This window comes from Sinocyclocheilus anshuiensis, unplaced genomic scaffold, assembly GCF_001515605.1.
Source record: "Sinocyclocheilus anshuiensis isolate Anshui unplaced genomic scaffold, SAMN03320099.WGS_v1.1 scaffold1545, whole genome shotgun sequence".
Taxonomy (NCBI): domain Eukaryota; kingdom Metazoa; phylum Chordata; class Actinopteri; order Cypriniformes; family Cyprinidae; genus Sinocyclocheilus; species Sinocyclocheilus anshuiensis.
The window spans coordinates 447,814-459,250 of NW_015539933.1; the positions used below are offsets into that span (position 1 = coordinate 447,814).

At 39.6% G+C, this 11,437-nt stretch overlaps 1 protein-coding gene across 1 annotated transcript; it reads right to left on the bottom strand.

The window, feature by feature from the left end:
- Positions 1-9,336: 9,336 nt before the first annotated feature.
- LOC107686913 (uncharacterized) lies at positions 9,337-10,946 on the bottom strand. Its single transcript, XM_016484060.1, has 2 exons — positions 10,620-10,946; positions 9,337-10,170 (listed from the first exon to the last, which is right to left on the bottom strand). Exons 1-2 carry the CDS (start codon positions 10,944-10,946, stop codon positions 9,337-9,339), a joined length of 1,161 nt encoding a protein of 386 aa, XP_016339546.1.
- Between the last annotated feature and the right edge of the window lie 491 nt (positions 10,947-11,437).

The window sequence follows — 11,437 nt, forward strand, 5'->3', positions numbered from 1 at the left end:
AGCACATCTAGCGCGTTTTATCTATATATTTATTTTCTTACCTGGAATTAGTCGGTCATGCTTTCCTCTTGCAAGACAACAACAGTCAAACAATGACAGTCCAACACTGAACTACTGTAGGTATAATCAGTTGACAGAGCTACAGCAGAAACACTAGCCTGGGCTGTGACGCTTATCTGTATACTTTTCCCCTTCATCTTTCTTTCTTTCTTTCTTTCTTTCTTTCTTTCTTTCTTTCTAACGTTGTCTATCTTAGATCAACGACAAAAAAAGGAACAATGCAGTTTGTATGGTCATTTACAATTATTACTGTACTGTAATAATACTGTAATTATTACAATTAGCTTGACTTCAGTTACAGGAAATATACAGGAAAAAAAGCTGCCATAAACTTACTTACTTTAGAATTATATTTACAATTGTAACATTATATGTTTAATATAAAGTGACACCCATGATAGGAAATAGTTTGGACAGCAATGGAGAAGCTGATCTTGGTTACAAGTCAACCTGACATTTTAATGACAAAAGAACCCCGAACAAATAAGCTAATTGTTTGAAGAGTTACTTTCATTTGATCTCTATGTAAATGTAATGTAAAAAAAATAAAAAATGCGACCAGCTGTGGGCCTTTCATCATTAATTCCACATTACATAACTACAATTACATCATTTATGTAATTACAATTTTACTGCAAGAATACTATGGTCTGGTTAGTGTGTTGCTATCATTCTCAAGCCCCAGTGCATGATTTTCAACTCTTTTTAACTTGCCATTGAAATAGTAGAAGTGATTATTTTCATCTTCAGCATTAACTTTATTGATATTATGTTGGGTAATTTTTTTTAGAACTCTGATATTTACTCAGAGGTGATGATTGCAGTGTATTCTGCAATATGAAAGATAGCTCTGTTGTCTCTTGCTTATGTTTCACAGTTGAAGGCTCTTGTGGCTTTGGTGTGGTATTGTATAACATAATTTTAATCATCTTCTCCTGGCATCTTTTCATCCCACAGGTGGTGCGATGAATTAGTCCAAAGCAACCATCTTCATCTGTAGGCAGTGATCCTTCTGCTTCTTTGCTTGGTGGTGTTTTATCTTCTGGTGTCGGTTTCTCAATTTCTTTTGTGCATTCTCTTTCAGGAAGTTCTGTTGTCATTTCTATCTGATGTTTAGTCACTATGACAGTGTGTTCATGTCTTCTTAAAGGGGTGGATGTAACTAATTCATTAGTACCTTTTGTTGCAAGATGTTCTGAACTTAAACCATCATATTTCGACTGCCTTTCTTCGTGTGTGGTATCTGTTCTCTTCACAGGTGTTTTCAGGTGTTCTGGTGTTTCCGTTGTACGTTCTGTTTCAAGACTCTGTGTTGTCATTCTTTTCTCATGTTCAGTCCTAATTAAATCTGCATATTTTCTTGCTGTAACCAATTCATTTATGCCTTCAGTTGCAAGGTGTTCTGGCTTTAAATCACTAATTTTCATCATCTTTTCTACCCAGAGCTGGTGCGATGAATTAGTCCAAAGCAGCCATCTTCATCTGTATGCCATGACGCTTCTGTTTCTATGCTTGGTGGTGATTGAGTTTCCACCCCTGGCACTGTTATTGTTGGCATCGTTTCTTTCCTTTCCATTGATTGTTTCTCCAGAACATCTTCAGGTTTTTCTGTTGAGCTCTTTGAGTCTGTTGCACATCCTGTATCAGGAAGCACTAATGTCATTTCATGTTCTGTCAGTGTGACATTATGTTCTCTGGAAATGGGTGGTGTCACTGGCTCATTTGTACTTTTTGTTGCTCAACCTTCTGACCTTAAGTCATCAAGTTCTGAGTGTCTTTCTGTGGTATCTGTTCTCTCCACAGATGTTTTATTTTCTGGTGTTTGTAATTTGCTTTCTGTTGTACATTCCGTTTCAGGAAGCCCTGTTGTCATTTTCATCTCTTGTTCTTTCAAAGTATCCATATGTTCATGTTCTCTGGAAGTGGTTAGTGTCACTGGTTCATTTATACCTTTTGACTGAAAATTTTCTGAAATGAAATCAACAGGTTCAGAGTGTCTTTCTTCATATGGTATCTGTTGACATCACAGGTGTTTTATCTTCTGGTGTTTGCAACTCGATTTTTGTTGTACATTCAGTTTCAAGAGCCTCTGTTGTCATTAATGTCTCTTCTCTGTTCACTGTGAAATCTTTTGCATATTTTGTGGACATGGTTGGTGTTGCTGGTTCAATTGTACCTTTTGACTCAATATTTTCTGAAATGAAATCAACAGGTTCTGACTGTCTTTCTTCATGTGTGGTAGCTGTTGTCATCACAGGTGTTTTATCTTCTGGTGTTTGTAACTCAATTTCTGTTGTACATTCAGTTTCAAGAGTCTCTGTTGTCATTAATGTCTCTTCTCTGTTCATTGTGAAATCTTCTGCATATTTTGTGGACATGGTTGGTTTTGCTGGTTCATTTGTACTTTTTGTTAGATGTTCTGAAAGTAAACCATTATGTTCTGACTGTCTTTCTTCATGTGTGGTATCTGTTCTCTCCACGTGTGTTTTGTCTCCTGGTGTTGATAATTTGATTTCTGTTGCACATTCTGTTTCTTGAAGCTCTGTTGTGATTTTAACTTCTTGTTCAGTCACTATGACAGTATGTTCATGTCCTCTGGAAGGGGATGATGGTTCATTTGTGCCTTTAGTTGCAATATGTTCTGATCTTAAAACTTCATTATCTGTCTCTCTTTCTTCATATGTGGTAGCTGTTGACATCACAGGTGTTTTATCTTCTGGTGTTTGTAGCTCAATTTCTGTGTGCATTCTGTTTCAAGAGCCTCTGTTGTCATTAATGTCTCTTGTCTGGTCGCTGTAAAATCTTCTGCAGATTTTGTGGATGTGGTTGGTGTCACTGGTTCATTTGTGACTTTTGTTTCAATATAGTTTGAAATGAACTCAACAGGTTCTGACTGTCTTTCTTCAGTTGTCAGATGCTCTCTCCAATGATGTTCTTTTTTTCTGCAGTTGATAAGTTGATTTCTGTACATTCTGTTTCAGGAAGATTCGTTGACATTCTTCTGTCTTGTTCAGTCTCCAGTAAATCTGCATATTTTTTTAATGTGTTTGGTGTCATTGCTGTTTCAAGATGTTGTGTATTTAAATCACCAGGCTCTGACTGACTTTCTTTGTATGTGGTATCCGTTCTCTCCACAGGTTTTTTTTTAAATCTTCTGATGTTAGTGTCTCAATTGCTGTTGTACATTCTGTTTCAGGAAGCTCTGTTGTCGTTTCCACCTCATGTTCAGTCTCTATGGCAGTATTTTCATGTCCTCTAGAGGGATCTGATGTAACCAATTCATTTATACTTTTTGTTTTTAAATGTTCTGAACGTAAACCATCATATTTTGACTGTCTTTCTCCATATGTGGTGTGTGTTCTCCCCACAGGTGTTTTATCTTCAAGTGTTTGTAACTCAATTTCTGTTGTACATTCTGTTTCAGGAAGCTCTGTTGTCATTCCAGTCTCTTTTTCTGTCAGCATGGCAGTATGTTTATTCCCTCTGGATGTGGTTGGTGTCACTGGTTTATTTGTTCGGGGTTCTTTTGTCATTAAAATGTCAGGTTGACTTGTAACCAAGATCAGCTTCTCCATTGCTGTCCAGTACAGCATTCTTTCTCATCCTTGTGTTTTATATCAGATACACTTTCCTTTTTCCAATGTTGCTTTTTCCATCGTTAATCTAATTCCACTGAAGCTTGTCTGGTGTTTTTGACCAAATTTTGTGGTTTCCTGAACTGCTCCCACTGTTGGCCTGATTTCTTTGCCCCCTGAAGATATTTTCTTCTCACTTCCTTCATTTTCTGCTGATGATGGGCTCTCCAGTTCTGTTGTACAGTCTGATTCAGTCAGCACTGTTGTAATTCCCATCTGTTGTTTTAGTATTTGCATATTTTCTGGAGGTGGCCAGATTTTCTAATTCACTTGTATTCATTTCAAGATGTTCTGTACTCAACAGAAGATCTTTAGTGCTTTCTGTCTTGAAGCTCTCTGTTATGCTTGATTCTTTGTTTTTATCTTCTGCATTATGTGGTTTTAAAACCGTTTGACTGAATGACATGGTTGAAGTCATCTTGTCATCACCTTCTTTCGATTCGTCATCTGTTAAGACAGTCGTTGGCCTTGCTTTCCATATGCTTCTTCTTTGCCTAAACATTTTCAATGGAACTTGGTTTCTGTGTATTGAGTCGTTTGCAGATGAGGCGTTTGTTTGTATCTTATCTGTCGCTAATGTCTCAGTCTCTGCTGTAACTATGCTGTCCTTTGCTGTCATTTGGAAAAGTCCCATTCCTAATAACATCAGTATTTTTTCCATGTGGATGACAGCATCATTACTAGAAATGGATGCAAATTTCATAGCACTTTCCGCTAAGTCCTTAATTTCGATTTCTACTCCTTGGTGCGGTTGTGAATATCTTGTAGCCTGGTATATGGGACAGATAGTTGAACCCTTCTGATTAATAAATATTCGCAACCATGTGGCAGATGGGAAGGTATTCCTTAGCATCTTAGCTAGATTTTTCCTGTTCCTGTTTCCATAAACTTCTTTCAGGGGCGCCTTCAAAAGCGTTCCCTGGAAATCCATCAGCAGTTTGACCAGAATGATGGTCAGTAGTGCAGGAAGAAGTTTTTTCTTTTGGTTGCTTGTCCAGTTTTGTGACCGTTTTTCTTTTAACATGGAATACACCAATTATAAGACATGTTTTTGAAGTGATGCCTTCTTTAGATTAGGGCTGGACGATATGGCCAAAATTTATATCACGATATATTTCTTAATTTCGGTCGATACGATATAATTCTGATATCGATATGAACACTATTTATCTGAAATAGAAATATTTTGTAACATTATAAATGCCTTTATCATCACTTTTGATCCATTTTAAGCATCCTTGCTAAATAAAAGTATTAATTTCTATAATTGTTTCCCCCCAAAAAATAATAAAAATTATACTGAATGGAATAGTGTAAAATGTTACAAAATATGTTTACCATGTTTCAGAATTTGTTGTGAGTGTATGAGTGTGAGATTTCCCGGCCTGAAATTTTTTTCCCAGTTCGCCCCTCGTGGAAATTAATGGCGCAGACATGCGGTTTCATTTACTACACATAGGCCTACTGAAGCTCACGGTGTTTGCAGCCTCTGCCGCCTCACTATATGAGAACATGAACACATAAACATAATCTCTAAAACTGCTCTGAGTCACTTCATGAGCATTTTACTTATTTTGATAAAACTATCATCATATCATATACAAAGAGACACCAATGTTTCAAAAAGACACCAATGTTTCAGGAGTTTAGTACACAGAATAGGACACATGCTTATTAGATAACTGCATTTGAGTTGATGTATATGCTTTTATTTATTATTATTTTTTAATTAACTATTTTTTTTCCAAACCATTGTTAGATGCATTGTTTCCTGTAGTTATGCAAAGATTTGGTTTCAAAAACAGAATCAGTAAACTATTTCTTATGATTTTAAATCTGCATTGAACTTCAGATCAATCTTAAAGTAAAAGGCGGTACTAAAGTCTGATTTTGTGGTGGATGTGTTCAAATTTCAACATTTTAATTCAAGTGATGAAGGATTTTGAAAGTCTGACAGTGTTGAGCACTACTGTAAGGTTAACCCTGCATGGTGTAAATGTTTGAAAATGATTAATAGTTGCAAATAAACATTCATTAGAAATGTATAAAAGTAATCAAAAAGTAATCAGTTAAATTGCTTTAATAAAGTAATTGAAAAAGTTACCCTACTATTACGTTTTAAATATAGTAACTTGTAATCTGTAACCTATTACATTTCCAAAGTAACCTTCCCAACACTGTTTAGAATAGTATAATATTGCATGTAATATAATCAGTATTTCAGCTAAATGTTAATGCAGTAATGCTAATTACTGTTTTCTTGCAGACAACAACAAAAAATAAATAAAAAACAGTATTTCAAAATGTAACCAAAATTGAGAATATTTAATCTTCTCATTGCATAAAGTAAATATTATACTAAATTGCTATTTTAAATCTTGTAAACCATCATAGCTTACCTTTGGTGGTAAAACTGCAGTCTGTATTTTCTCTTTATAATGTCCTCTGTAAACCCAATTGCATGGCATATGTTTGATCCTGCGCACTTCTGCAATGTAGACACACTTTACTATACAGCATCTGTACATGTAGCCATGTTTTCTAAGAACAGACTAAAGTAAAGCCCAGTCCTGGCACAGTATTTCTTGACATGGAGTACTATCTGGAGTCCTAAATGTTTTCTGCAGTTGGAAATGCTTAGGAACTACAGTAAGGAGAGACAAAGACAACCACCATAACCTCATCACGCCATAGGCTCCAGCAACATTTCGTTTGCTGCTTCAGGTCATTAGACAGGAAGGTCACACCATGTCTGTAACAACGTTCGTAGTTCGGGAAGAAGGAGGCGAGAACCGGTGAACGTTTAAACAAAACTTTAATAATAAAATAAACACAAAATAGTGCGACAGCCCATCGCGGACGACTGCCGCGCACAAACAGAACCAAAACACAAAATAAAATCCAGGCCTGGTCCTCTCTTGTCCAACACTGTCGTGACTCCTCCTTTTATCCTTCCGGAGCTCCTCCGTGGGACTCGAGACCGGTGAGTGGCGCAGGTGTCGCTCATGAGCATTTACTCCACCGGCCTCGCTCCGTTCCCACGGCTCTAGGCCCCACCCCTCTCGTCACATACCCCCATCGCCCTTTGCAGGCCGGGGGGTACCCACGAGACTGTGCTCTACTCCCCCCCTCCCCCCTCCGGGGGAGCCGATCACGGCGGCCGCGGCGTCCCTGGGGATAAGGACAGACAGACGAGGCGAGAGAAAAGGAGACGGAAGGATGAAGAGAGACAGAGACGAGAGAGGGGAGAAAGGAAAAAAATAAATTCTTGTTCAGGTTCCCAGACACACTGCCACTCGGCCCTCCACCAGCTGGGTAAACTCTTCCGCGATGCCTGGCGGCGCCACTGGATAGCCCTCGGTGGACGGCCCGACACTCCTCCACCGCCCGGTGGACGGCGACGGCTCCTCTGGATTCGGGCAGCTGGCAGGAGTCCCCCGTTCCCTGCTCCTCCCCATCATGGCGGATGGCAGCAGGCTCCGGCCTCAGGCGAACGGCGGCGATTTCTCCGCTCCCTCACGGACGGCAGCCGTCCCTCCACATTCCAGGCGACCGGCAGCGAATTCGTCCGCCCCCCTGGCAACTCACTCCAGCCCACCGCCTCCAGCCTCCATGGCGGCAGACTGCTCCGCCATGCTCGATGGCACCCGAGACTGCGCTCTACTCCCCCCCTCCCCGCTCCGGGGGAGCCGATCACGGCGGCCGCGGCGTACCTGTGGGTAAGGACAGACAGACGAGGCGAGAGAAAGGAGATGGAAGGATGAGGAGAGACAGAGATGAGAGAGGGGAGAGAGGGGAAAAAAAATTATTGTTCCGGTTCCCAGACACACTGCTGCTTGGTCCTCAACCGGCTGAGAGGCTCTCACTCGCGGTTCCATGCGATGGTACTGGACATCTTTGGTGGACGGCCCAACGCTCCTTTGCCTCCTGGCGGACGGCGATGGCTCCTCCTGTTGAGGGCAGCCGGCAGCGAGTCCCCCGTTCCCTGCTCCTCACCAATCATGGCGGATGGCAGCAGGCTCCGGCCTCCTGGCGAACGGGGCCGACTCCTCCGCTCCCTCTCGGATGGCAGCCACCCCTCCTCAACCCAGGAGCACAGCAGCGAGCTCTCCGTCCCACCTCGTCTTCCATCGCTCCAGCACCACCGCCTCGGGCAGCCACCGGCGGTCTCTCCGCTTCTTCCTGCTGCCCGATCTCCTCAGTACCGCGACCCCCCTCAGCAGCGAGGGCTCTCTGACAGCGTGTCCCTCCTTCTTCCCGGGTTTCGGCACCAATGTAACACAGTTCGTAGTTCGGGAAGAAAGAGGCGGGAACTGGCGAACATTTAAACACTTTAATAAAATAAACCAACACAAAATGAAAGTAAAGCGGCCTTGCGGACGACTGCCGCACACAGTGGCGCAGGTGTCGCGCATTAGCATTTACTCCACCAACCTTGCTCCGTTGCCACGGCTCTCGGCCCCGCCCCTCTCGTCACAGTGTCCTTATCTTTGTTTTATCTGAGTCTCTGGGTTTTACTATATACATATGATAAGAAATAAGGCGTTTACTGCACTGCAACTGGTGGCTATAATGTTGCCCATATCAACACACACATCAGAATTACAGTTCCAGCTTATTTTAATGTGGAAATTTATTGTAGGTCATGCAAACTAAGTATAGAACTAGAATTCTAGAACAGTGAGAAACACAACCATAATTAATTCTAATTAACTAAAAGGAGCATCATTATCAATATACCTGCTGTATAATGCTGTGAAAATGATCCTCAATCATTATTAAATGTTAAAGTCAACGTGAAACGGCAACAGCAGCCCATTTTAATTTTGTAATGTGGTGGTTTTTTTCATTAGAAGAACTATTTGTGACCCTGGACCACAAAACCAGTCTTAAGTTGCTGGGGTATATTTGTAGCAATAGCCAATACATTGTATGGGTCAAAATTAATGATTTTTCTTTTATGCCAAAAATCATTAGGATATTAAGTAAAGATCATGTTCCATGAAGATATTTTGTAAATTTCCTACTGTACATATATTAAAACTTAATTTTTGATTAGTAATATGCATTGCTAAGAACTTCATTTGGACAACTTTAAAGGCGATTTTCTCAATATTTAAATTTTTTTGCTCCCTCAGATTCCAGATTTTCAAATAGTTGTATCTCGGCCAAATATTGTCCTATCCTAACAAATCCATACATCAATGGAAAGCTTATTTATTCAGCTTTCAGATGATGTATAAATCTCAATTTCAAAAATGGACACTTATGGCTGGTTTTGTGGTCCAGGGTCACATTTGTGTGAAATAATTATTTAAAGAGAACAAGAGACAGCTTTGCTTGTTGAGAAAATGTATTGTGTTTTTAAGGATGTTTAGATATATTTATTTGCAAGGCAATAAACACTGATTTATAAACAAGGCAAAATTAAAAACATTTACCAAATGACTTTCATATAAGCGACTGGTCAAATAAATAATATAGGCTACTGTAAATAAATACAGAATTGAACAGGGCAAGAATATTTTCAGAAATGAATCTGAATTCATCAAGTTTCTTTTGGTAAAACTGTCCTTCACTATAAAATGTTTTGCTTCTAATATGTGATGTATTTTTATCCATTGTCATGTCCTGTGATATTTCATACTCCATGTCCAAAGTGGTTCATTGTACGTTTCATTTTGCCGTTAAAGTAGTATAAATTATAATTTTCCTCTGCACTGAGTTCACTGTTGTGTAACTTTTGTGTAGTATATTTACTGTGATTAATGATTTCATTTAGTTGAAGAGGGCTCTGTTTTTGGAGTTCTGATCTGGCATTACGTGGTTTGTTGCTAGCAGAGAAATATGAGAGCGTTGAAGATGTGGTGTAGTTTTCTTTTTCTAATATCATCCTCTTAAGGCATCTCTTCAAACCAGTGCTAGTACGGTGAATGAGCACAGAGCACAGGCCTGCAATCATATCTGAAGTTAGGGGGCGTTTGCTGCTTGTTGTGACTTTGGAAAAGTCACGTTTTGCTTCTTTGACTTGCATTGTTGTTGTCGTCACACATGGCATTGGGGTGTCTAGGAGGTCCTCTATCTTTTCCCCTACGGAAAAGCTGTCTGGAATTTCATCTAAGCTGTTCAGGTTTAAAGGTCCTGCGATTTGATGATTGAAGAAGGTTTGCATGGGGTTGGCCAAAAATACTTTAGAAAGAATCCTGACAAGTTGCTTCACCTTCAGCCATTTCCACTTACATTTCTCCTGACTGTTTTGGACAAGAGCTCCTTCAAAACTAAGCCCCTTCACATTTGTGTGATGATACGTGGTCCAGCGAATGTAGCCCGTGTTGTGCCAGTTTCCCTCTTCGTGAATGTATTTCACATTGAGATGAAAAACACCACTTAAAATATGTGTTGTTGATGGGGAGGGTCTTGAGGTCACTTGAGGAGGGAGTGAATGCAACTTTCCTCTGAGCATATCCTCAACAGCCTGTCAGGAACAAAAAGAACAATGGCAAAAATAATAAGTGTGAATTAAAAAAAAATCTAGAGTGTATTAATTATGAAATTAATAATTCATTCATTATGAAATATTCAGTAAGCAAGGATATCAAAGGTTTCTTTTTTATCACTTGATCTTGCTTTGAATTTTACTTTACATATGAAAATGTTATTTTTTTTTTATGTTAACTTCATGCTTTAATCTATCAAATGACAGATAATTAAATAGTTTATAGAGAACCATTTGTTATGGAAATGTATGCTTAAAAGTATTGTTCACCCAAATCTCACTCACGTGGAGCACAAGAAGGTGAATAATTGATTTTAATCGTATGTTCACAGATATTCATTACTCCAGAAAGGTGTAGTCAGAAAATACTTTATGCTATTTTTTATTATTCAAGAGACATTATCGAAGGATAAAATGCAAGATCTTACCGATGGTGATATATACCAAGTTGTGATATTCTTCAAGAGATCATGCTCTGACAAATCAGGGACTCCAGTATGTCTTATTTTATATGCCCAAAAAACTGGCACATGTTTTAAAGTTGGAAAAATAGCAATGGAAATACATTTCTCTTCATTACATCTACAACAGAAGTCCACTGAAGCTTTTTTAAGAAGCAGTCGAAGATGGGTCCATCCCTTGTAAAAGTGCCCTTCGCAATTATTCCACTTTTCATTGCGGTGATCCAGCTGAAATATCCCACCCCACACATACAAGCACATTGAGGCGAAGCTGAGGTGCCATTGTAGCTTCATCGTGGCTCTTTCTCAACAGCTGTCTGGAAGCTGTTGAGCTTATGCGAAAAGCTCTTATCTTTGTTTGATTTCTTCATATACACATGACTCGCTGTGCTCTGCCATAGGAAGCCAGTCATCTTAAAACTCATTAATGACCAAAGCTTAACAATTCAAAGTGTTAAGTGTGCATTGACAAAGTGTGCATTGACATTTGCATGTGATTATGAATGAGTGCGGACGTTCTGTATTCAAAGTCTCCCAGGGCTCTGACGCACTTGATATCTGACCTGAAACAGCACAGAAAGCACACCTGAAACTCTGCACCTGCGGAGGTAGGAATGATGTTATTCTGCTAGATTTGGCACACACATGTATAGACCAAATACATTTCTTTTTGTGTGTGTGTGTGTGTGTGTGTGTGTGTGTGTGTGTGTGTGTGTGTTCTTCACACTTGTGCTGATAGAACCATGCAAATATTTGAAGTGTTAGTGACCCTGAGCAGAACAAAA